At 38.9% G+C, this 26,304-nt stretch overlaps 1 protein-coding gene across 3 annotated transcripts in view; it reads right to left on the bottom strand.

Moving 5' to 3' along the window:
• PDLIM3 (PDZ and LIM domain 3) overlaps positions 1-25,026 on the bottom strand; it is a 31,728-nt gene extending 6,702 nt beyond the window's left edge. The window contains exons 1-5 of one of the 3 annotated variants that reach the window (XM_045879657.3): positions 24,789-25,026; positions 15,260-15,411; positions 13,526-13,610; positions 5,415-5,482; positions 224-487 (exon numbers count right to left, since the gene is read on the bottom strand). In XM_045879657.3, coding sequence (XP_045735613.1) covers positions 224-487; positions 5,415-5,482; positions 13,526-13,610; positions 15,260-15,411; positions 24,789-24,881 — 662 coding nt within the window. In that variant the 5' untranslated portion in view covers positions 24,882-25,026. Of the gene's footprint in view, positions 1-223; positions 488-5,414; positions 5,483-5,862; positions 6,051-13,525; positions 13,611-15,259; positions 15,412-24,788 lie in introns of all 3 variants that reach the window. The other 2 variants (XM_045879658.3, XM_045879659.3) reach the window with 2 other exon arrangements.
• Positions 25,027-26,304: the final 1,278 nt, after the last annotated feature.

Here is a 26,304-nt window from a genome sequence, read left to right as displayed (position 1 = left end):
TTTCATTGTTTTGTGCTCTGTTGCGTAAAGTTCTACTTAGTTAATTCTTGAACTCACTTTTATCTTTAGGTCTAGATATTTGCAATACACCCCTAGTATTTTTTTCTTTAAAGCTTTCCGCATAGCTTTCTTTGAATTACGACAATGTTAAAAGACACCCGTAAGGTTGACATCGCCCATGTGTTTAGTTAATATGCCCATGGTTCAAAAAGACTCGCATTACCTCATTGAGGGTGCTTCCCCTAGAGCTGTTGAAACCTGACCCTGAAGTGTTTCCATAATATTGTCATCTGAGTACAACTGCATAGGAGTATTAAACTGAGCATGTACAATCTTCACACCGGGAAGTTCCATTTCCAAAGGAATGTTAGGGGCCATCTTAGCAGCAACTTTCAAGTCACCTGGGCAAATAGTACTAAGAGTGCTGACAGAAGAAGGGGTGCTACGTCCGCTGCTGCCATCAATGCCGGATGGAGTGCTGCATCCACTGTTTTAATGACCACGTGACACAGAGGTGACACAGGAATCGGAAAACCCAGACAGAACACAGAGAACAGGTACAGAGAGGTTAAAAGGAATTGAAGACGGAAAGTAAGATGTGAGTTAAATCAAATTCGAATGAAATGGTTACTTCTGGCTAGGGTGTGTTTTACAAAGGGAAGACATTTCAAAATTCCTGATTGAAAAAAGTGCAAGAAAATTAAAAACTACAGGTGCTACTGCATTTTTTGGCTCTGTTCTACTAGGGCAACATGTGGAGGGTTACACACAGAGTTGTATGTGAGGTAGAAAAGATGCAGCTATCTTTACTTTTTAAAAATAGGCCAAATGAGGGTGCCTGTGTGGCTCAGTTGGTTGAGCGACTGCCTTCGGCTCGGGTCATGATCCTGGAGTCCCGGGATCGAGTCCCGCATCGGGCTCCCTGCTCAGCGGGGGGTCTGCTTCTCCCTCTGACCCTCCTCCCTCTCACGCTCTCTGTCTCTCATTCTCTCTCTCGCAAATAAATAAATAAAATCTTAAAAAAAAAATAGGCCAAATGATTTTAAACTGGCCCACATCACAAACAAATGGTGCAGGGAAATGACATTGGCTGGATGTCCTTTTACATTTATGAGCTGCAGTATGTAAAATCAAAATATTCCTGAATGATCCTTCACAATTAGTAAGGGACTACGCAGCATGAAGATCCAATCAGATATTTAGGCTAAACATTTCATGAGAAGTGTTTCCGAAATGCACTTAGGCTTTCACTGAATAGTAACTGGGAACTTGAAGGTTCTGTGATAAAGATTATGTTTTAAAGCTATTTTGTAAATGTCTTACAGTTAAGATTTTAACTTTTTCTACTTTTATTCTTTAATTTTGTGAAGAATACACGTTAATAAACTGTTCAGTGATTTAAGACAGGCTCTAGAAACAGCCAATAAGTGCTTGTCACCTTGAAATCAATTGATTAGAGGGCAAATAAGGTGGTCTTAGACTCTTTGGACACTACGTAGGGCTAAGCTATATTTCTTTCATACATAGCTATTTCATGTAACAATTTTGGAGGCACATATGTATTTCCATGCATATTTCTCATTTCCTTTTAAAGATCAACTGAGGAGACTTGTTATTAAAATATGAGAAAGGCCAGTCATGCAATTTCAAGAACAGCTAGGAAGATTTCATATTCTCTATGAATCTGGATAAGAGGCTAGTTACAGCTCACGCACCAGTGACTAAAGTCATTTTTCTACATGCATTTTAAGTGCAGCGTGAGAAATGCATTTTACAAGAAAATGGAATATACTGAGATTTTTTTAAAGCACAGTCATTTAAGACTAAGCCAAAAGAAATGTTAGTATTTGTAAACGTCTATCATGCTTGCAGGTTAGTGTTGCTATAAACTCCAGACAGAGAACAATTTATATGAGGTGTTTATCTCAAAGCCCATTTTCTCTTAGGGCTTAAGGGTGACTCTTGCATTTACTCTCTAGGGCTACTAATGCTAACCTTAGCCCCATATAGACAGCAAAAACCAAAAGGATATTGGACATTGATTTTGTTGACTTCATCAGTGTTGTAGCCTGCTTAGTCTGGACAACCCATGTCACAAAGTGGATTTTTAAATTTTTTTTTGTCCTGTGTTATCCATTGCAACCACCTGCATGACCTAAATGAGGCAAGTACATATGGATGTGCTCCTTCACTTCCTGGCTGTTGAGAGCCTATTTAAAACCCAATCTCTAAATTGGTTAATCACATACAAAATGCCCAGTGGCTTATTTACCATTTTTGTAAGCTCAACACTGTACTAGCTCCTGAAGTCGACCTCAGTCGGTAAAAAATAAAAGTAAATTTTCAGTTATAGTGCAGTTTACTCAGGATTATATTGATTTAACTTAAGTGCAATGAAGCATATTAAATTGTAATTTTGGGATTTGAAACACTGAGTTAAATCTTGGGAGAGTTGGGCTTAAAATAGTGAACCTTGTCAGCAAGCATTTATAGCTACTCTGACCCTACTGTGTGCCAGGCATAGAGCTAGGCATAGAGTAGATAGATAAACTATGAGTAGTCAGAACTTACAGATAGACCTTATCTTGTAGTTGTAATTAGTAATCTTGTATATAGCATGTTTGTGTATATAATTTTATTTAAGCAAGGATTGTGTCTTCTATTGCCTTGCTTCTTTATCATTCTATTTAGGGGCCCATAGTTATTGAAGAGATAGGAAGTAAACCCTAAGCAAACACAAATGACCTTTTATAAATTTCTGGGGCAGTTTTACAAGATCTCTTGAACTGATGATTTAAATAAATAGTTTTCATGGACTTCGGTCACTGTGGGTATTATCATGGGTCACCATGACCTATTCCTGTGACTGAAAATGTAGGTACTAATGAGATTTCTTTGACTTTGACTTACTGACTTGGCAAGACCACTTGTAAGCTTGGTGATACACTCAACTACTTCTTGTCTCTATAGATCATCAGACAGAGAACTAATTTCCCTGGCCTGTATACAGGCTTTTTGGGATGAACTTCTTGATGTGACCTGTCCAAAAACCACTCACAAGATTCTATTTTATCATTTGGATCTATAAAATAAAATTTTTAAATTTACATATTTGCATATGAAAACACTGACTTTCTAATATGATTCGATTATGAAATAATTAAAAGAACCATAACTATCAGTAAGGCCCTAGGGAGATTAACATATTAGCAATCTAGCATCTCCCACTTACTTCTGATTAAAAAATTGTTCATTGATGTGTAGTTGTAGCTTGGTGGATAGCCACCTCAAATTCCACCATGACAAAAGAATCATTTGGTAAGAACAAGGAATTCAGAAGCTAGAGCAAATAGTGAGAGGACGCAGGAAGAAAGGAAAGGTAGTACAGGCATTTTTACAATTCTTTAAGATTAAATGCTGGTGCCTGTCTTTCATCCCTGTTCCTCCTCTCTCCTCTCCCAAATTCAGCTATATTGAAAGGCACCTTACAATGACAAAAGTATGAGGGGCTTGTCACTATTACCATTTTTGAATTAAAATGCAAATATAAAAAAAGGCCATTAGCTACCTAAATCTCTCTGACTTTCCCTGAATTTTTATAAAATTAAATGTGTTACTGGTCTTTAGCAAAGGCAAGATCTGTGTCACCCTAATGCCCTCCTGAAGTCCTATAGTTCAGATTAGTGAACTTATAGTTAAACCAATGTCAAAAGAATGCAAGTGTATTAATTTTACGATGCTTCTTTAGAAAGTAGTATATATATTTATTCAATAGTAACATAGCATTTTTACTCTTAATCTAGTGTTATGATATCAGGGTGGGGCTGGGAAGCTATTGAATGTGGAGAAATCGGGAGATGATTCAGAGGAAAATGGACTGGGAACCAGAGAATGAAAAAGAGAAGTAAAAAAGGCTTGTGCAGAATTGCATGTGTGAGAGAGGGGTGATAGTTTTGTTTCTTCTTGCCATCAGAAAATATTATCAGGTACTCTTAGGATTTTGTTCCTTTATCTAATGAACATTTATGGAGCATTTAGTCTGTCCCAGCCTTGTTTCTAGGTGCTGGGAAGATGGAAGGTGCTCCATTCTAGTGGGGGAAGATGTACTTGGTAGTCACTGCCTTTTTAGCATCGTCTCCTGATTTTCCACTCTATTGCTTCTGTCTGAGTCTGATATCACAAAATTGTCCAGCTTATTTTGAGATAATCCTCTGGCCCTGACTCCAGTTTATGGAAAGGTCTGCATAAGGAGATCATATATCAATTGATGACTGACCACCCAGAGCACATATCATAAACTTGGATACCCCCAAGGGCTAGCAGGGTTACACATGTATGAAAGTGGCCCAGGTATCAGGAATGATGGGCATTTTGACAGGATGGAGAGAAGATGTTCCATCTTAAGGCATTTACTAAGTTCATTTTTTTTTTAAGCAGCAGGAGGATTATGTAAAACACTGTCAATTAATCAGATGGGCCACTAGTTTGGGACACTGGATATAGATCATTAGTCAATAATCCTAACCACCAACTTCCTTCCTCAGGGCTGACTAATGTGGCTGAGGTCAGAGGAATGGGTTTGCGGTTTCCTAAAGTCACTCTTTCCCAAAGTGCTAACACAGGGCATTAATTTCCCCCCCTTAGGTTGAAGTACAATTTCTAGAGAAGATATTCATTTGAAAAGGATCATCTGAAGATGACCTATTTCTCTGATTGACAGCCATGAAGAGCTTGCTCATTCTTATTGCCGTGTGCACACAGTTATCCATGAGGGGTAACCGACATATCTCCCTCTCTCCCAACTCTTTCCTTATACTTATATTCCCCAGTGTGGAAAAATTCCTTTCCAAGTGGCTTCTCTTTCTTTGTAAGGATCCATAAGAATGCAGAGTTGTTTTTATGTAAGAGCTAGAACGAGTGGGATTACCCAGCGGGCTGAAGTTGCAGTGAGAAGCAGGTGTTGAGGTGGCCTCTTCAGAGAATGTCCAGCATAGAAAGCTGCACCAGCACTCCCACTGGGCCCCACCTGCTTCCTGACTTCTGACTTGGGGCTGGTTTCCAGGTTTGTTTCTGCTGGCTGGGCCTTCCTGACCTGGGAATGGGGTACACCTGCCTGCCTCAAAGGTCACTGTGTTCTGGATGGGCTCCTCAGAACAGCAGGGTATTAGTTATAAATATACGTGGTGATTGCCTAGCTTTTCACAGCTCTAGAATCTTGTCAGTATTTATTCTCAGAAATGGAGGTTAGCGGCCTCCTCTGCTCTGTGAAGTGAGTTTGTTTCTTTTGCTTTTGAAATAAGCTTCAGGATGAACAGAGTCACTCCAAACACCTATGTGTTACTCTTCGTAGTGATTAGTAAGGATTTTATTAAAGAAACATGCACTCCAGACATCAAAATCTCAAAGCTTATGACCTGCTTCGGCCTGGGATTATGAAAGGTTTGGGCCGAATATTGTGCTTGTGTTCAAAGTAGTTCACATCCTGTAAAAACAAAGGGTTAAAAAGTTCCCTCAGTGGAAGATAGTTTTTTTTTTTTTTTTTTTTAAGATAAAAGTAAATGAATGATAATTGTACAGAGAGGATTATTTACCACCGAATAGTGACATGACTAAGAAGGGTGACAATGGAACCAGAGTGATTTCTTCGTTTTAAGCATCTGTTCACTAGAAATGTTCAGGAACTGGCAGATTGGACTCCAGAACATCAGAACCATGTTCTAGATGCTTGTCTTTAAGCTAAAAATCTGATCGTGCCTTCAGGAAAGTAAAAATAAAACAGCAAGAGCTGAACTTTTGAAAGGAAAAGAAACCGTACTATCGCTGTTAAGAGCATGGTGGCCGGAAACCCAGTCAGATACTTACCTTTGAGGCGAACTAGGAATGAGACCTCGCAGCTGCCCGTGAAGTGCATCTTGTATATTGCTAGTTGAATAGAGCCCAATTGGTGAGTTATAGGAAGCGCTCACTACCTGTCTTTTGTCATCAATGTTTGCTGCTGTAACAAAAGGCTGGGCCCTTCTGTTGTGCGCGGTACCAATGGGTTTGAACTCCTGTACAATGGCAGACAAAATACACAGAGCCACAGAATGCACAAGAAAGCCGTTAATGAGCAAACCAACAGCATCGCTATTGTTAATCAAGGCTTCTTTACCCCACTGCAAGATTCATGGCAAGGTTAAAGGAGGAGGTGAATATAAAACTTTCTACGTTTTCTGTGAACTTTCCATGTGCTGTACTCAGCCACAAAATGGTGCAAAGGAATTGATCTTATTTAAATATTATAAAATAATTCGAACATTATACCTTTCGTCTGGCCCTACTGACTTTTTACGTCTATAGCTTTTAAGAAATTCTCATATGACTCCTTTGAAGACAGAAATTCCGTGTCAGAAATGAGATTTGGGGCTTAGAATAATTATTATACTTCACATTTCCTCAAGTAGAACTTACGTTTGCTTTCTCTTCTATTAATAGAGAGCTTTTATCTCAATAAAAGTTACTCCATTTTAGGAAATGGAGGAGGGAAACAATCAGAAAGAGAGGGAGCATTTGTGAATGACTATACTGAATCACTTTAACTAATCCAGGTAAAATTTTCTTTTTTCTTAATACCTACCACAAAGAACAAAATTATTTTTTTCAGAATTTAAATTTCAATTAGCCAACATATAGTACATCATTAGTAAAAAACAAAACTCTTAATTTGCATTCAGGTCTAACCTTAAATTTAGAACAAATAATAAGACTTAAAAGATGTTTTTTCCCTATGAGAGCAGGTTTTCCAATTTTTATATAGATTTATAATTTTGTAAAGTCATTAAGTATGTTTTTCTTCTAAGCAACAGAAGAAAACCAAAAGGGAAGGCTAAAATACACACAAGCTGATTCTCTTCCCAAGTCTTTTCATTTGGCAGGATCAGTAAGATAAATCTTTCCAATATTTTCACTCACACACTCACATCGACTTCATTTACTTTTGTGAATGTGTCACCAGTTTTTCACACAGATTTCAACTAGTACAAACATTTATGATTCTTTGAAATGTTACTGAAAAGAGGCTGTTTTTATTAAAAAAATAAAAAGGTCTTGTGATATTCTTACTCATGTCATTTTTTTCGCTCCTTGTCATTACAAATGAATAAATTGTGGGATGGTGCTTTTTTGTTAGGAAAAGAGACTGTCTTCCTTTCTTAGGGGGTGGAATCAGAGTTTTGCACAGAGATTCTTGTGCTTGAGAACACCAACAGCTTCCTGGAGGGACCCATGCCACAGAATGCTTCGTTTGGGTTCTGAGCAGGCAGTCGTCACAGATAGTCCCTGTTCCTCCATCCAGGTCCGTTGGCAGTTAAAAAGGAAGTGAGGTGCAACTTCAAATACTAGCGGAGTCTTTGACCCCAGCTGCCCCAAATCTCACAGAACGTGAAAATCAGTGAGGTGGTAGAGAGCAGCTTTTCTCTCATCAACCTCAGACAGCATAGTATAACAGCCTCTTGAACTTGAAAAGGTCTGAGTTGAATACAATTAGCCTGTGATCCTGGAGTATTGTTAGCTTGACTAATATCTTACTGATTCATTATTTTTACCTCCAGAAGAGTGGCTCACTGCCTACGAGTTGGTTGGGCGACAAGATAGCTGCCGTTATTAGGTGGCAGAATGACCGAAACAACCAAATTTGGCTTTAGGAAAACGCTGAGTCCCACAACCTGTGAAAATGTGTGTAGTCAGACATTGATGTAGTGGTACCATCTGATTGTTTCGGCTGATTTAATAATGAATTTTGATTGGGTTTTTATGATTAACCATTCTGATTAGCCATTATTATGGTATGAAAAATTGAAATGGAAATAATTGTAAGTAATGACAGTGGCCATGATTCAAGCCTTTGTGACTCTTTTTGGTATGAAAGAAGACAGAAGGCTAATTGTCTCATTTAGTTTTGGTGTATTTTAAATTTCTTAGGCTAATTAAATGAGTGAATCAGGCAGAACTGAAGGACTCAAGCTTTGTGGAATTCAAAAAATGTTTTTCTTTTAATTTAAGTATACCTTAAAGATCTTGGTAAATAGAATTAAAATTATAAAAATTGGTTAATGTCATATGATGGTTTTACGGGGAAAATGTCTCTGCCCTTATTACTTCTTAGTCTTAAAATGATAAATAAACATGGATGGTGACTGTCCTATAAATGAGGCAACTTCTCTGGAAATATTTATGCACTAGTAATCTCTAGTAGTGCTTCTAAAAAACAGCATATGAGTTAATGAGCTCCAAGCTTTTTCTTTGCTGTTTTCATTTTGGGTTATATATTGCAGAAGTTGCAAATGGTAATTTGTTAAAAAAAAACACCTTCTTTTTTCTGCACATAATCATAAAAGGATCATAAAAGGAAGTGTTTCTAAGATAGCCTTCAAACATTTGTATTTAGGCTTTGCAAAGCATTAGTTTATGGGCTGCTAGAGTCATTCCAAAAAAAAAAGCACAATAAAGTGTATACATCAAAGGTAAACATTTAAGTATGGCACGGAGAGGCAACATTCTATCCAAATCTTACATCATTGTTGATGGTCAAACTGAATCAAGAGACAAAACCGATGAGAAGTTTGCTATTCCACTTTAATTCCTTTTTACTTTTTCAGGAAAATCATTAGTATCAGAAAATACCAGTAAAAAAAAAATTATATACCAGTCAATGTAGTCCAGCTCTTGTGTTTATTTTTCCCAGACAACAGCATCCAAATGATTCTCATCTCTTAGGAATTCAATAAGTAATCACTACACCTAATTAATGCATTTTCAATAGTATTTTTTAAATGTTAGGAGCTTATATTAAGGAATAATATTTTGAATTCATATAATCCTCGAGCTGCCAGAGTCAAAGCTAGGTAACTGGATAGAGATTTGCTGATATTGGGGAGAATGCAGGTCTTGATAACCATCTCCCAAGCCCTTAGAATAACCTCAGCAATGACAGCATTCAAAGACACATCCACCTTTCAACTTCTTACTGGAAGAAGTTGTCCAGAGATAGAGATTCAGTCCAAGAACTGAGGTAATTACCAGCTCCAACAGAAACAACATGTTCGATAATGTGCGTATATGTATGTATGTATTTATTTATTTATAAAAAACAGTGGTGGGGAAATAAGGTAAACAAACTATATCAAGTGATCATATACTTGGCCAAGCCACACTGAGTAACTGACAGTATCTTATCATGTTTGGAATTTATGAACAATCACCACCCTTAACCTCTTGCTCACCCCTCAAATGAAAAATAAAGTCGCCCTTATAATTTTTTCCCCCCAACAATCTGTTTCAAGTGTTTCCCATATATAATAGGGGGAGAGTTTGGGGAAATGGGGTTTAAGAAACCTTGTTTTCTGTAATCCATCTTCCAGTTATCAACAAATTGTAGGATAAAGGTATATTTTGAAAATATAAACAACTTTAACCCATACCTCACTTGATTTTGTGTGTTGTTCCTATACATCTTTATTATTAAGTCTTCTATGGCAAGGATGCAGTCCTTTTATGGAAATAGACACAGCTATCTTCTCTTTTAGGAAAGAATGATTTTGTTTCTGAAAAGCATCTTTCCTGTATGGGATAGCTACATTATAATTTTGAGTTAACTACCATTAAACAAAGAGGAGAGTAATGTTTTATTTGAGAATGCCAGCTTTGGAGAAGGACACAGAGCTCTAAAAACACCTTTAGTCTAGAGCAATAACGCTTTGTATAGGAAAATGCATATGTCTGCTCATAGGCCATATTCAGGATTGTATAGAAGGCATTTATTCAATGGCTGGGAATAACTTTTTATATATAAATATGTAACTTTTTATAAATAAATAAGTAACACTTATTCAATGGCTAGGAATAACTTCTAAGGTTCTATTTAAGTCTAAGATTCAAGTCTACACTGATAAAAACAAAATGTAAGTATTTAATAAAAACATGGACAAATGAAAAAAAAAACTGGGTATTAAAATTTCATGTCAATTATTACTATAACTGTCTAAGAAAAAGTCCCCAAAGCCTAACCCTATGCATAGGGAAAAAACTGGAAAGAAATACACTAACATTTTTGTTTTGTGGCTGGGTTTAAATGGTAGGATATAATGAGTTTTTTCCCCAGTGGATATATATTACTTTTAAAACGGAAGAGTATTATAGTCCAATAGCAAAGATCACAAAACTTGCAGTTAAAGTTTCACTTGGGTTGAGAAGCAAGAACTCAAATATTGTATTGCTCAATGGCCTTTTCTCTTCATCTATGGTAGCATCTGAAAGCATGATATATTAATGGCATGTGTTTCTCAGATGGACACATCTTTGTTGCCCAGAAAGTTGCTTCATTTGCAGAGTTCCCATTTTTGGGGTGGGGGTGGGGGAAGACCTCTCTTTGCAAGACCTCTTTTTGCATGGCTTGTGTGAACAAAAAGATAAAATAAGAAGACAAACATAACCTCAGTTTAGCTTTTCTCCACTCTCATGCTACAGGTTAAATTCACTGCTTGTATTTTTTTTTTTTTTTAATCACTGCATTTTGTTAAGTTTATGCTTTGGCGCTTCGGATAGCAAGGGTCATGCTGGCGTTTAGCTATGTTTGTAGGGAATGTCCGTTCTGAAGTGCCAAGTTATGTGAACTGATCATGCAGAAATCTGGCCTGAGGATCCGAAGGACAGGAATCCTTTGGCCCATTAGGGGAAGAATTGAAATGGTTCTTATCTCTGAGACCTTCAAACACGGGCCTCTCGGAGGAGGTGCCAGTAAGAATTAGTCATGACTCAAACTAAAGGAATGTTCAAAGGCCCCATCTGACTGGCTTCTGCAGCCTTTAACCCAATCTTCACCTTTTTTTTTTCAAACCTATCTCATTCTCTATCTTTTCCCCATTGGTACTATCATACCTGTCCATATTGCCTAACCCCAAAATGTAGGACATGTGGGCTAATACATGATTGACGAGAGGCCAGAGCACTTAAAAGTGGGCTATTTTAAAAAATCCAGTTCTTGGGATAATCATGGTCATACGTTAGTACTTGTAGATTGATAAAAGGGGCTTCTTCGAGAACGAAACTCAAACAGTTGGCGCTTAGACTCCAGTTCTGGAGAGATGTTAGCAAAACACAAGCTCCCATCTTGGTCTAAGCTCAGCCTGTGCTTAATACATACTTGCTGAGTCACCCACATGCCAGACACTGCAACAGGGTCAGGGATCACTGGGGATCTGGTACTTTGGTCAGATCTGTCTCATTGACCTCATATCTTAGCATCTCATATTGGTGAAACTGGATTTTAAAAATTAGGAGAAATTTTGAATGAATGAATGAATGAATAATTTGCAAAGGGTGCAGTACAATTTTGGATGTGTACTATATACGGCAAGGAAATTCAGAATTTTATCCATTTTGTCCTGGTGAGAATAAGAGATTGGGTGGTCAATTAATGCATATGTATGAGCCTTAAACTTTCACTTCTTCCTATTGTTTTTTAAAGCACTACATGATCTCTTTTTCTCATGTGTTGCCTCTAAGTGATGAGTCAATGAAGGTGGGAGGAAGCTGGTGGGCTTGGGCATTACTGCAAAGGACAATCTGCAAGTGATAGCTCTGCCTGGAGAGCTTTGCTTTTTCTCCTTCCAGTTTTTTCTTCTATCAAAGATAATGTTGATTGGAGGTGTTATTATTCACCAATCCACCTCGATGCCAGGGGGTAAGCCACCACCAGCATTCAGACCCCTTTCACCACATTTATTATCTGGCTTGTCTATTTCATCTTTCACTCACTCTTCCTGAAGAGCTGAGCTCTGACCTGACCTAAATCCCATTCACCCTGCACTCTTACCACGCAGCAGCAGGGGCTGGTGGCAGCCAAGCACCATTCTGAGAACTGGGTCCCAAGGGTGGTCCTGGGCAGTGCTAGAAAATGCAGTTTATCGGTAGAACCTCCAGTTCCTTTCACGCATCAGCTATTTATTGAGCGCTTGCTATGCGCCATGCTGGGAGACTCCCAAGTAAAGAGAACAGACACAGCAGCTCCCACCTTCACGGATATTCCGTACCCTGCTCACTCGCTTTGAGGCCTGTTTTCTCCTCCTTTGCTCTTAGTGATTTTTAGGCGCAGGCTCCTCCTTTCCTCCAGTCAAAAGTCTAGGGCAAGGATCTAATAAACTCATGCCCTCTAAAGGTTAAGCCACTCGGGATGTTTCTTCTCCTGGGGGGATGTTATCTGAACTGAAAGTAAAGTTTTAATCCAAAGCAATTTGTAAGGACCCCTGTAGTAGTAATGTGGAAAGCGTTCCTGGTGTCCAGGAAGTCCTGTCACATGGGCAACCTTCCATTTCACTGTCAGGAAAGGCCAGCCTGGTGGGAGGGGGTAGGTACCACACAGTATTACCAAGAGCTCCCACAAAATTGAGTACCTCTAGGAGCAATTCGATGTGCCAGGTTCTTTTTCTACAGTATTGTATTTACATCTTTGAGAAGCCCTATGAGATACAGGTACGTGTTACTCTCAGTGTATTTTATCAAGGAGAAAGTGGAGGTAAATTTATGGAGAAAGTGGAAAACTGGAAGCACAAATTCAGGAGTTGGTGATCCTGGATAAGGGAAATGCTGCTGAAGCATAAGTTACAAATACGTTCTCAATGCATTTTCAATAGATATATAGGAAAACTACAGTTTGGGAATATTTAATCCACTTAGCATGAATACTTGTTTAAAAAGGGATACCCAATTTATATATCTGTCTCTCTAAACTTGGGAAACTTCTGGCTAAGGAGAGGTTCTAAAATCCTTGTCTTAATTACATTTTCCCACACAGCAAAACTGAGGGTTGGTTTCATTTCAGGGTTTTTTTTTTTTTTTTTTTTTGGAGCTTTTGAAAGTAGACATCATCAGATAAGCATCAGATTATTAGATTAATTTAGCTCATTAGAACTGCCTCAAGGGAAAAAGCCTCTATCTTTTGTAATTCTACTGCATGGGTAGAATATCACCATGATTACATAATGCAAAACCCTTTTTGCAGAGTAAACTTAATTATAGAACGCCAGAACTGAGAATTAAAAAGGGATGTAAAATAAGATCTGGATGAAGACCTCAAAGAATTAAAGTTCACAATAATTATTAGATTAGAGACACCTGTTTCAAATGGTAGACACTAATTTCGTTTTGCTTTGTTTTAACATGTTAAACTTCCTGGATTATGTCATGGTCATTTGGCAGAAGTCCATCACAAAGAATGAAAAAATAAGTAGACTGTATGTAGATAGAGCCAAATTTTTGTCCTGAGAACATATTTGCCTTTTAACAAGGCACTTGCCTGGGGATACTTCTTTTTTCTCTTGATATAAAAAGACATGGATAATATAAATTAATCTCACAGGGTAAAGACAGACAATTACTCCATCAGGTGGCTTATTCTGATTTTTTATACTTGTCATTTCTTCCTCTTGGAAGCATCCGCATCATTTAAAAGAAAAGATAATGTGAATATCATTTATTCTAAAATTCATACCTGTGGTTCTGCTTCTAAGTTGATTTTGAAAGGGTGAGCCTTCCCATCTTCAGATACCTGTGGAGACCATAAGCGAGTTTCTGCCCTGTGAATAAAAGAAATTTTGTAAACTCTAAATTCTAATGGTACTTCTGGTTTTAGCATAATTTAATCTACCATAATGTGTATGAAAATACTGTCGAACCTTGATAATTTAAGCAAAAACAATACTCCGTGCTCATTATTCTGTATTCTCCCATCTAATTGGTTTTTTGGGTACTTTTGGGGAAACTCGAATGGATAAAAATAGCACGGAGGACAACTATAGACTGAAGTTTGTGTCCCCCCCCCCCGCCCACCAAGTTCCTATGTTGCAACCTTACCCGCCAATATGATGGTTTTTGGAGGTGAGGTCTTTGGGAAGTAATTAGGATTAGCTTAGGTCATGAGGTTAGAGCTGTCATGATAGGATTAATGTCTTTATTTAAAGAGGAAGAGACATGCGATCTCAGTCTGTGTGTCCACACACCAAGAAAGGCCATGTGAGGAAATAATCAGGAACCTGACCATGCTGCATCCTGATCTCAGACTTCCCGCCTCCAGAACTGTGAGAAATAAACTTTCGTTTAAGCCACCCAGTCTATGTATTTTTGTTATAGGAGCCCCAACTGACTAAGGCAAAGACATTGTACAGTTTCTGGAGAGCGTAGGTCTGGGGTACCTGCAGGAAACAGTACAGGAAAGGAAGATTCTGGAGACTGCAGGAAACAGTACAGGAAAGGAAGATTGTGGATACTGACCACAGGGCAAACTGCCTAGGTTTCCTCTACTTTCCTCCCATCCTACCCAGGCCACCACAGGAGACTGAGTGGTGTGCCAGGGGGATTTGCTGTTGGCATCAAGGAAATGAGCTTTATCTAATCTCATGTCCTTCTCATGTATCTGTTTGGGACCATGTGCTCCTAAGGGACTGTGTGCTTGGCAGGAACACTAGTTATGCATAAATAGGGAAAGAGTCAATTTCACCCCTGAAATGGCAGATTGGCTGATTGATTGGGCCTTCTGAACCACAGCAGGGAAAGTTGGGAATATACTAGCAACAGGATAAACACACACTAACAACCACTATAACAAAACATTATTTTCACAATTCAGCTTCAGACCAGGCCTATGATGGCAAAAGATCAGGTTCAATTTCCTTTTTTTTTTTGGTTAGAAACGTCTCATTTCTAACGTTCTCACTGCATGTGCATGCTTACACCTTGTCAGATTCTTCTGGGCTGAATTCTGTACAAAACAGCCAAAGGCATACAGGCTCTTAGCAACCAGTTTTCAATATGCTCACATTTTGGCAAGTCAAGAGATTCTTTTAGGAGAATCTTTAAATTCCATTCCATTCTCTACCACATTTAGAACAGCAGTACCAGCAGTTGTGCTGGGCAGTGTTTCTGTAGACAGTACCTTTAGTGGTTCTATTTTCATAGTCAATTAGGAGGAAAAAGAATTCTTTTAGCCTCTTTCCTTATTCTGACATTCCAGAGAATTCTTTTCAGAAATAGTTTGTTAACAACTACTCGATTGACTGACATCAGTGAAGAACAGACCAAAGTGGCTGATACACTAAAAAAAAAAAGTCTGTCAAAATTCTAGGTCTTGTGAAACTCTTTCTCATTGGGGGGATGAAATCATTGAGAGTTCTGGGTCGGCTTCTCCTGCAAAACAGATCACATTTTAACACCATTAATTAAAGGGCACCTGTCAATTTTGAGACACAGCTGGTATGTTGCTGCTTTAATCCTGTCCTGTGCATCAGCATGAGTCATGGACTCTGTACCAAAGCCATCAATAGCCAGGATGACATCTCCAGGACACAGGTTAGCAGCTGCCGCCTTGCTTCCCGGAGTGATCTGGAAGAAATCATGGCATCATTTAAAAAACCAACATTCTGCAATATCTTGAGTTTTGTGCCTGACATTTATAATTCAGCTTGGTAATATTTTAAATGTTTCGCTGGGCAGGGAATTTTATTCTGTTATTATTATTATTTAAAGATGTTATTGATTTATTTGACAGAGAGAGACACAGCGAGAGAGGGAACACAAGCAGGGGGAGTGGGGGAGGGAGAAGCAGGCTTCCGCTGAGCAGGGAGCCCAATGCAGGAGCCTGATGCAGGGAGCCTGATGCAGGACCCTGGGATCATGACCGGAGCCAAAGGCAGATGCTGAACGCTTAACGACTGAGCCACCCAGGCGCCCCAAGGGCAGGGAATTTAAAATCTAACTTAAAATAATTCTTAAATGATCAATTCTGTTAGCTCTATTTTTCCACCATGCTAAATAATTTTGTCTCTCACTAACCACATTTCATCTATCATGACATCTCTTATTCTCTTCTAAAACATCTTCCTTAACGCTCTATTTTCTTTGTTTTAAACAAAGTAACTAATTCTTTAGGGTTTTTTTTTTTTTTTTCATCCGTAACTCCCTATTTGGGAGTACAACCTCACCACATTTAGGGAGCTTTTATATTTGAATTGAAACTACTGTAGCATCACTGTAAGTAACGATCTTTAAAATTCACATGAAGGGGCATCTAGGATGTAGAAAACTGGAAAGAGAATCACTCCTGCAGTAATAAGAAGAAGCCATATAATACAAAATTATAACTTCTCATGAACTATTCAGAGAGCTAAAGCTGCAGGGCAACCAACTAAGCCTGGAATCTAAGGAAAGACAGGTGCCTCCAAGGAAAGTCAAGATGTAAGCAAGTTGTACCACTTGCATCAGAGCACAGAGGAAGATGGGGGCAGCATTTGGGTCATAGAGTTCAGCTAAAATGATGAACAAATCACTAAAGTTAACATCTAGAGTCTAGAACCCCTGGAGACTGCAGATATAAGAGAAGTTTGTATTTATACACAGTGTCTTCTCCATGAATGAAAAACAGATTGAACAAATAAAAAGCAACTAACAAGATGCTAGGTTTTAATTAAAACTTATCAGAAATTACATTAAATGTAAATGGTCTAACACATCATAATCTGTGTTTTAACAGAGATTGTCAAAGTAGGTAAAAAAAGATCCAATTTTATGCTGTCTACAAGAAACCCACATGGATTTCTCTTCTTTTCTTTTCTTTTTGGCAGGGTGTGTGTGGAGGTGGATGAAAGGAATACTTAAGGATATGGGAAACATGGTTATTAAATGTTTAAAATATAGCAAATTTGAAATTATTAATTACTATGTTGGGTATTCAGTTTTTGATTGCTATACATACTCCTAATTTTTTTGGGTAAATCCCAATTATTTACAACTGCCTAATAGTCCTTACCTGGTCTTACCCTACCTACTTCTCTACTATTCTTGCTCCCCTCTACCCACTGTGCTATATTCCAATTTCCTTTCAGTCCCTCAAATACACCAAGCATGTACCCTTGCCAGGGTTTTACATGCACTGTTATTTTTGCCTGAAATATTTCCCCCACTCTTCACCCAGTTGCTCCTCTTCATCCTTTAGGTATAGGCTTAAATGTCACATTCTCAAAGAGACTTCCCCAAACATCTGAAGTAACTTCTCCAGACCTTCCCCTCATCATTCTCCACCATTACATTTTGTTCATTTCCTTCCTGAAGACAAGTTGTACTTTAATGTTTGTTTATTTACTTGTCTTTGCAACTAGACTGGAAGTTCTTGAGGATATGTATAGTATTATGTATATTTCTAATGTGTCACAGTTTGTATTCCAGTATTTGGAATAAATGGATAATTGAAAATGAATGAAAGGGTTATTTAAAGCAGAGCTCATGAAACAAAAAGAGCTACTTCCTACATACCCAAAGATTATAGCTATTAATGTCAACCTATCATTGTTGCATTTGCAAGTTCCTACTGTTTAGAGCAGAAGAATGCATGGGACTTGACTTAAACCTCAAACTGCTCCAGGAATAAACTAGATAGTTCCTAATGTTTTACTTGAGGATCATTCATTCATTTTTTTTCTCTATTTGCTTAATTAATCTAGCTATCGATTCTATTTAACTTTGTGGCTCTGAGGGATAGCCAAGATTCATCTAAATGAATAAAATTGCAAAGGTAATAAATTCTCACATGTCTGAGATCTTCAGTCTAATCACCAAAATGTATATTGTACTCACTTGATTTCTGTGATCATCTCACTGTAGTGATTATGATTATTTTCTAATAGGAACAGTTGATAGAAGCTTGGTGAAGACAATGGGGATTATTGGGTGACTGGGTGGCTCAGTTGGTTAAGCAACTGCCTTCGGCTCGGGTCATGATCCTGGAGTCCCAGGATCAAGTCCCACATCAGTCTCCCTGCTCGGCGGAGAGTCTGCTTCTCCCTCTGACCCTCTCCCCTCTCATACTCTCTCTCTCTCTTTTTCTCTCTCTCTCAAATAAATAAATAAAATCTTAAAAAAAAAAAGACAATGGGGATTATTCTATCCCAGCCTTTGGGAGGCATTTCATAGCTGTTTTCCATTTGGAAATTCTCCCAAGCCCAGAACTGTTAGAATAAAAGTTTCCATCCCCAGTGTGACTTGCAGGGATAGAAATAATCTTAAACTTTTAATCTCCTCTAGCTACAGTTTGTCAAAATCAGTACTATCTATTTTTGAACTTCGGAGACCAGAAGTCTTTTCTTTGAGTTAAAAAATGAGAAAGAATGGCTCAATATGTTTGCTTTTAAAACCTCACCTAGGTTTTCTAATATACTTAAATAGATTTGTTATATAATGCTCAATCTTGATTTTGAAAAACCTAACATCATTTTTTAGCTCTGGTTGGGATAAGTGGAAGGTAGGGTTGTGTGTGTGTGTCTGTCTATATCAATTTTAAACTGAGACATCTGGTGTGTGTTGAACTTTGATACTGAACTTCAATACTGAGTTTCATTAAGAGAATTAATACATAAGTATTAACACTGTCTTATATTTACTGCAAATATCATATTTGCAAAGCTCTTCCTAATAATTTTGACCATTGCAACAACTTTAAGGCAAGTTGGATGATGAAGACTGTTTTTTCAGAAGAGGGTAAATGTCCAAGTAACCTGTGGCTTCCTACTAAGATGGGAACAGCTGTTTGGCTATGTCAGCAATGGTTTCAGAAGTCAAATAAGAAAAATAGTTGGGGAGGTCTTGGTGGCTAAGTTGGTTAAGTGTCTGCCTTGGGCTCGGGTGTGGTCCTGGGGTCCTAGGATCGAGCCCCAAATCGGGCTCCCTGCTTGGCGGGGAGTCTGCTTCTCCCTCTGCCCCTCCTTGTGCTCTCTTTCTCTGTCTCAAATAAATAAATAAAATCTTAAGTAAAAAAAGAAAGGTGGTTGATGGTGATGCCAGAACTCACTTCTGATTTTGCATTCAACCTAGTGATTAATGTCCTTGGATCTCTAAGGAGGGAGTTGATAAGAAAAAAAAAAAAAAAGGATGGAGAGAGAAGAGAACATATGGTCCCCTCACTTCTTCTAGTTCTTAAGTTCAGCTAGGCTAGTAATGAGAAAATGACCACTAAATTGGTCTGGTTTTAGTAAGTTAAACTATCTGTTTAGACATAAAGATATATTTCTCAGCATTACATTATATTATTACTTTATTATGTTATCACTTTATGTTATTGCTCATAGTTTATTATTAACATTTTCCCCCAAATCAGGAGAAGAGAGAGCTACAATGAGGCAAAGAGTTTCTCAATAGAGTATTTATTATTAGGCTCATTGGAGTCTCAAATATCAAAAGCATTAGAGAAAACATTGAAAATAGTACTGCCATATCAACTTCTCTAATTAGAAAAATCACATGGGGGCCCTTGCTGGACATAAAGACTCCCATTCTACTCCAGATGCCTGGAATCACAAATCATAAGCTCTAGGAGAGGACCTAGGGAATTTGTGTTTTAACAAGCACCTTGGATGATCTCTATTATTCACATCAACCTATTATTTGGGTCTGTTTGGAAGACAATACTTTAAATCACAGATAAAGCATCTATAATATTCTACTTACTGGGGGAGACATGAGGGAAGCACAAGATATGGCTGGCCCTGGTGAGACCTTTTTTTTAAAGATTGATTGATTTGGGGGGGAGGGCAAAAGGGAAAGGGAGAACAGAATCTCAAGCAGACTCCCTGCTGAGTGAGGAGCCCGATGTGGGGCTCCATCTCATGACCCTGAGATCATGACCTGAGCTGAACTCAAGAGTCGGATGCTTGACTGACTGAGCCACCCAGGCCCCCCTGGTGAGACTTTTATGTTAAGAATAAAAATGAAATAGTTATGGACAAGTATACACTGAAGGGCTATGCTGTGGGGCATGGATCGAAATAGTGAGAAAGCCCATTGTTCAGTTGTTCTCTGTTGCCTACAAATAAACTCAATGCTCCACCTGGCATCTAAAGCCCTCTAGTGCCTGGCTGTCATCTGCATTTCTACGGCCATACCTCCTGTCGGTTACCTCAGATCCTCTGCAAATAGCACCCAGGCATTGATAGTTTCCTATGTTATCTGGGTGAATCTAATGTGCAGCCAGGGTTGAGAACCATTTGTGGTATTGTTATTATTATTGGCATTGTATTCCTGAGCATTATTATCTCACAGAATTCTCAAGACACTCTTTTAAGATGAGAAAATGGATGCTCTCAGAGTCTAAGAAACTTGCTTGGGGTCACACATCCAGTAAAAATCTGCATTTCCTCATAGGGCTAACTCTGTAGCTCAAGCTCTTCCACTATCCTACAATGCCACTCCTGCAGGTAATCTCTGCCCTGACTCCTCCTATCTCTTTGGCCATGCTTTTCTCATGGAGTCCTGGACAGGTTATGTCATGGTAGTTTATGTACATGTATGTCCCTTCTCTTCTCATATTTGAGTGTCTCAGGGAGTAGAAACCTATTAAGTTATAATTGTATCCCCCACAGTGCCTTCCACATTCAGGGTGTTCTGCATTTAATAGATATTTGTGGGATATAGGACTGTTATGAACATATGAACCAGCATTTCCATGCAGACATCTTTGGTAGAATAAAATTAAATAGGTTTTCCCATCAACCTTCCTACTGCACTTGAATCCTGGTGAAGGATTGCTTTCAACTGTAAACACTTCTTTCTAAAAGCTCGAATTTCAAATACAGTTTATATTAAAGTCATATACTTTTCTATGTTCAAGCCTGCAAAACTTAAGAATACAGTAACATTTTCTATATTGGTACGCATATAGTGTTCTCAGTTATAGTGACCTTGGCCCTGAGTGTGCTCTGAATAGGAAAGAAGGAGGAAGAGGGGGAGAAGAGGCATTGAGCGGGAGAGGACATGTCAGCATCAGATGTATATAATAATCTTACATCATATACACAAAAGAAACTTGTACTTTATTCCAAATTGGACCATTTGTGAAAACAAACCATCTGTAACTTGGCTCTGATGGTAGATCCACCTTCTGGGTGGTCCAAACACTTAAAAAAGAAAGAGACTCCTTAGAATCTTCTTGGCAGAAAAAGAAAAGCTGCTCACTTAGAGATGTGAACCTCAGATTTATTCTGTGAAATGTGGAGGGCAGTTATATATGGTGTTTGCAGTAACAACCCTTCCACATCCACAACTCAAATTTATATTGCACAAAGTATCACACACCTATTGCCTAGAAACCATTTTCCTACAAAATGTGTGTATCACACCCCATTGCTGAATTTTTTTGAGAATGTCTGGTGTTTGGTTTACCTTACTTCTGGTGTCTTTTATGATACAGATTCACCCGGCTGATTAATTGGATCGTAAATTATTTCTATGATGGGGACACTTTGTCCTAATTTTGTGAATTGTAATTTCAATTGCTGGAGAAAGTTACATTTGTAAACCCCTCCCCCAACTCTGGTGGAGTAGAGGTCCACTGTCTAGGAGCATTTGCATTTGCAAAGTGTGAGGCAGGGAGGGAAGGTGATAGTTTGCAAGAAGACAAAAATTGATTTGACTTAAGGAATGTATCTCGGGAATTTTTGTGGTATTAAGTTCAGGCATTAGTTTCTCAATTCTTTGCATACTTAAGATCTTATCTAAAACAGATCAATGAACAATAAAGCAATTCTCTTTTTTTATTGTGGAATATCTTTGAGGATATAATCTGCACCTATTGTGATAATAATAGTTATATAAAAAGTGAAAATTTAATCAATTATTCATATTGTGTCTATATTTCTGTAACATAGATGATGCTCAGCACTGAGTAGCCCCTAAATTTAAAATTCCTGCCTTAAGGGAGCATAGAATTTGTGGGATACAGATGTACTCAAATAACATCTGTGATACAAGACATGATGTAAGGAGAGGCTGTAGGGCAAAAGCTATGGTAATCAAATGGATGAAATGCTTACTATGAGAAGAAGCCTAGGGGCGTGGTATTTGATTGAGTTTCCTAGCAGAGGACAGTGGGTTGGGTGGGGAGGAGAAATCTGGAGAAAAATGATAGCGGGTGTAGACAGGTAGAGAAATCATAAGTTGTCTGGGGTGGTGACACAACCGCTTATCTACAAAGTGAGAGGAAGAAAGGGAGAGAAAAGGAAGAGAGAGGGAGGAAATGAAGTTGGAAACATGAATTGGGAAGAGGGTGAAGGCTGTGAATGTGCTCAGAGACCGCACATTTTATTCTCTCTCAACTGGTGTTGGCATTGAAGGATTTTTAAGAATGGGGAGGATAGAAGCCACCTAGCATTTCCCAAAGATGGCTGGTAAGAAATATGCAGAGTGAATCGGAGAGGGGAGACAAGGAGCTAGGTGTGAAGTTACAGAAGCTTGAATAGGGACAGTGGTAGGAAAAAAAGGAAGTGGTAGATCCTAAAGATAGAGAATCAATAGGACCAGATGATGATGAAGTGGTTGGCACAAAACACCTATTTGGAAAGATCTGTACAATAAACAGGTTTTTTTTGTTTTGTTTTGTTTTGTTTTGTTTTGTTTTTGTTTTACACATGTAGACTTCAGAATGCAGGTTTTGGAGGAAGGTAGAACGAGTGTCAAGTTCTGTCCCACCTTTTGTGACCATCAGCAAGTTAGTGAAATTCTTGAGGCCTCATTCTCTCATCTGCAAAAAGAGATATTACTACTGCTACTCTTTTGGAATTATTGTGAGGTTTAAGTGAGTTAGTGCATATAAAGGGCTAAGAGACATTCATGGCAAGCAAAGGAGTACAATAATATACATGCAATCTTACTCACTACCTTTTAATATAATACAACAATTATAAAAGTAATAGAATTTTACTATTTAATTACAACCCTGATAATTAGTTTTGTAAAAGATCTTTTAGTCTTTTTACAAGTGATTTTTTACTGTTCTTATAATTTCAGTGGAAACATTCTCAGTTCGGTGTACACTAAGACAAAAAGTTCAAGGGAATAGGCTTTCATATATTCAGCATGAGCCTGTTATGTGCGTGGTTTGGAGGACACTTGGAATACAAAATAGTTGAATTTTACCTGCTATTCTTGAGTTAAATTAATTGAAGAGAAAAGGCATAGTCAAATGAAATCATCACTTAGCTTCATGCATTATTATTGAACTATGTCAAAATGAGGGATATAAATTAGTAATGAATTAGAAATTCAGATAAGAACTGGCTTCCCAAATAATAATTGTCGTATCAAATACATTTGCCAATAGTTCCTGTAGTCCAACTGCAATATGTAAGTACTGCTTTAAAATAAACATTGTTTATAATGTCAACACCTCAACATTTCAAACATAAGATTAATCATATTGACATGTTACATAGTAATAGCAAGATATTTCTTTTATAAATCACTTAAAAGGTTTTGGTGACAAAATTATTTTTTTAGGATTTACTATAAATATGATTTATCCTTTGTTAGGATTAAAAGCTTATTTTCCTTTAGTCTAAACAAAAGAAAACTATACTTCAGAAACTTTAAAAATATTTCTTAGTAGAGATCATGGAAACTGGGTTGGTAAATCCATAAAAGGCATTCAATGCTTGGCCCAGATCACTGAACCATTTTCTCCTTAATTTACTTAGGAACATTTTGGGGGTATGTTAGGTTTTCATGTCTCATACAAAAACACACGTCAGATGTGTTTATATGTTTTTGAAAAATGTAAAACAAAGCATGAAATGTTCCATGGTATGTGCATGTACAGTACATGTTTTGAGATATTTTAAAAAGACATTGGTTCCCAAATCTCATAGATATATAAGTAGAACAGAATTTAAAAAGTATTGCCTTGTTCAAAAATCTATATGAGTAAATCAAATTATAAAGCATACATTTATAAAATACAATATAAGCAGTGAGAAAAAAAGAAAACATAAGGAAAGTATAATATTCTGAAAGTTTATGCTTTTAGATTATGTTTAATATGCCTTTTATTGATAACTGAAATAACAATAATTTTCTATTAAGACAAACACCTGTGTCAGAAAAAAAATCAACTAGACCAACTAGAAATTTACTGACAGGACAGAAATCCCCAAATTTCCTTTTTCTTCTATTCTTTTTTTCTAATTAGACAATACTCTAGGGAATATTAAGTAAGGAAAACTTGGCTCTTACAGTAAAGTACTGTTTTTCAGAGTTATTAGGCTGACTGGTGACTTTCCACCAGGTAAACTAAACTATGACGCGTTTTCTTTGTAGTTTGAGTTATAGGTGATGATTCCTAAGCCAAATTCCCAGCTTTGGAAAATATTTTTTTTCAAAATGCCTGGAAACCTAGGAAAACACATTAGTAATATTTTCCCCGTCTGGGCTGATACGAGCGGTTCCAACTTGGCCGACCCAGGTTGTGCCCTGGGATCAGCACTGTGCTGAAATTTTCATCCATAGGAGAAAAGCGCTCAGGTGCGCGTCTAGCTCCGAGGAACAACCACCACTGTCAGTCATTCCTCCCTTCTTCCTGGGACCTCGTTTCTTTTGTTCCTGAAAGGAAACGGGGGGCGGGTGGAAGGCAGAAGGCCCCCCAGCCCTCGCAGCCTGGCCCCCTCTGAGCCCGGAGGAATCACGCTGTCCGTTCAACTCTCCTAGAAAGTTGCTGGGGACAGAGAGGATGCAGACAGAGACCATTGGAGCTGACTTCATAAATTCTCTAAGTTGCTCCGCATCCTCCCAGCTTCAGTTTGCCAAGTTGCAGCCGCCCCTCCAACTGTGCGCCCTAAGCCGAGGACCCACCCAGCGCATCCGGGGCTCACTGGCCGCTCTCCAACCCGGGGAGACCCCCCGCTCGCCCGCCCCTCACCTGCAGCGAAAGAACGGAAAGCACCTACCCTGGTGATGACCAAAGGCTGGTTGAAGTCTACGCCCCCCGACAGTCTGAAGCCCCAGGGCGCAGGGCCCGGGAGGACCACGCTCTGGGGCATGGTGCTCTTGGCGCCGCCTCGAGCCGGAGCGCCTTGGCTCCCAGGGGCCGGGGCGCAGTGAGGGGCGGCCCTGCCCACGGCAAGTGTCCCCGGACCGGACAGCCACTCCACTCCCCGGAAAGTGCCCTGGCCCAGATTTCGGCCGGGGAGATTTATCCCCGCTCCGAGTGACGTCACTGGCCTACCCTCCTCCCCACCCCCTCCCACCAAGGAGAGCTCCAACTTTGGAAGAAAGAGACGCGCCAGACCCGCGGGAGTTTACAGACCGACACCGGCTGGGGGCAGCCTCCCAGACCTTTCGGCGGGCGCTCGAGGAGGCTTCGGGTTACAGCCCTAGTGTTCCCTTAAAGTAACACCTGTCCTCCTGTTTATCTTCCACTTGGAGCTCAGCAGCGCGCTCCATCCATTCAAAGTTAAAAGCACTGAAACCACAGCTTCTAGGTCTCCAGTTAAAATAAACCAAAAGCAGTTAGTTGCTTAGCAATTTTGAGTGCGCTGATATTTACTTATTAGCTGTGTGACCTTAGTGAAGTTACCTAACGTCCTTAAGTCTCAGTTTCTTCATCTGTAAAACAGGAGTACTCATTGTACTTCTCTCGTAGGCTTATACCTTGGGAATTCAATGAGCTCCTTCTGCGCAGAGCCTGGCACAGCATCAATAATTATCAAGCGTTTCTGCAAGTAAGTACCTACAGTCACCTATAGTTATGGGTATATATAATATGCATTAATACATATACGAATATATTCAAAATTTATTTTTTAAAAACAAAACAATGTAAAAGTGAAAATGTCATGCTCGATCCAAGGAACCATCTAAAAGTACACATGAGAAGATGATTCATCATTATGCTCAAAATATAGTTTAATTTTGGGCGCCTGGGTGGCTCAGTCGTTAAGCGTCTGCCTTCGGCTCAGGTCATGATCCCAGGGTCCTGGGATCGAGCCCCGCATCGGGCTCCCTGCTCCGCGGGAAGCCTGCTTCTCCCTCTTCCACTCCCCCTGCTTGTGTTCCCTCTCTCGCTGTGTCTCTGTCAAATAAATAAATAAATCTTTAAAAAGTATATATATAGTTTAATTTTGATTGGAGCAATTGTCACCTCCCTCAAAGTCAGTCTCTAAAGTTGGTTTTTGACACATGGGAGGTGAGTGTAGCAGAAACCTAGGAGGTGAGAGTGTCCTGTGTGGGCCTTCAGACGGAAGGAGGGTGCTGAGTGGAGCAAGGTGGTCCAAGAGGACCCCCAGACCAGATGAAAGCACATGGAGGAAACGGAGGGCAGGCGTTCACTGAGTATCTCTGGGTCCAGGTGGTGTGGGGATTGCTGTGCGCTCCTCACCTCATCCTCGTGGCAAGTCCGTGAGAATGCTATTCTTATTCCTATTTTTCCCCTTCAGGTGAGGGAATAATTTCTTAGAAGTTGAG

The sequence above is a fragment of the Mirounga angustirostris genome, unplaced genomic scaffold (genome assembly GCF_029215605.1).
Source record: "Mirounga angustirostris isolate CCGP_5_RB_7025 unplaced genomic scaffold, mMirAng1.0.hap1 SCAF_2, whole genome shotgun sequence".
Lineage (NCBI taxonomy): Eukaryota > Metazoa > Chordata > Mammalia > Carnivora > Phocidae > Mirounga > Mirounga angustirostris.
The sequence above is the reverse complement of the archived record's forward strand: the minus strand, read 5'-3'. Positions and strand labels throughout refer to the sequence as shown.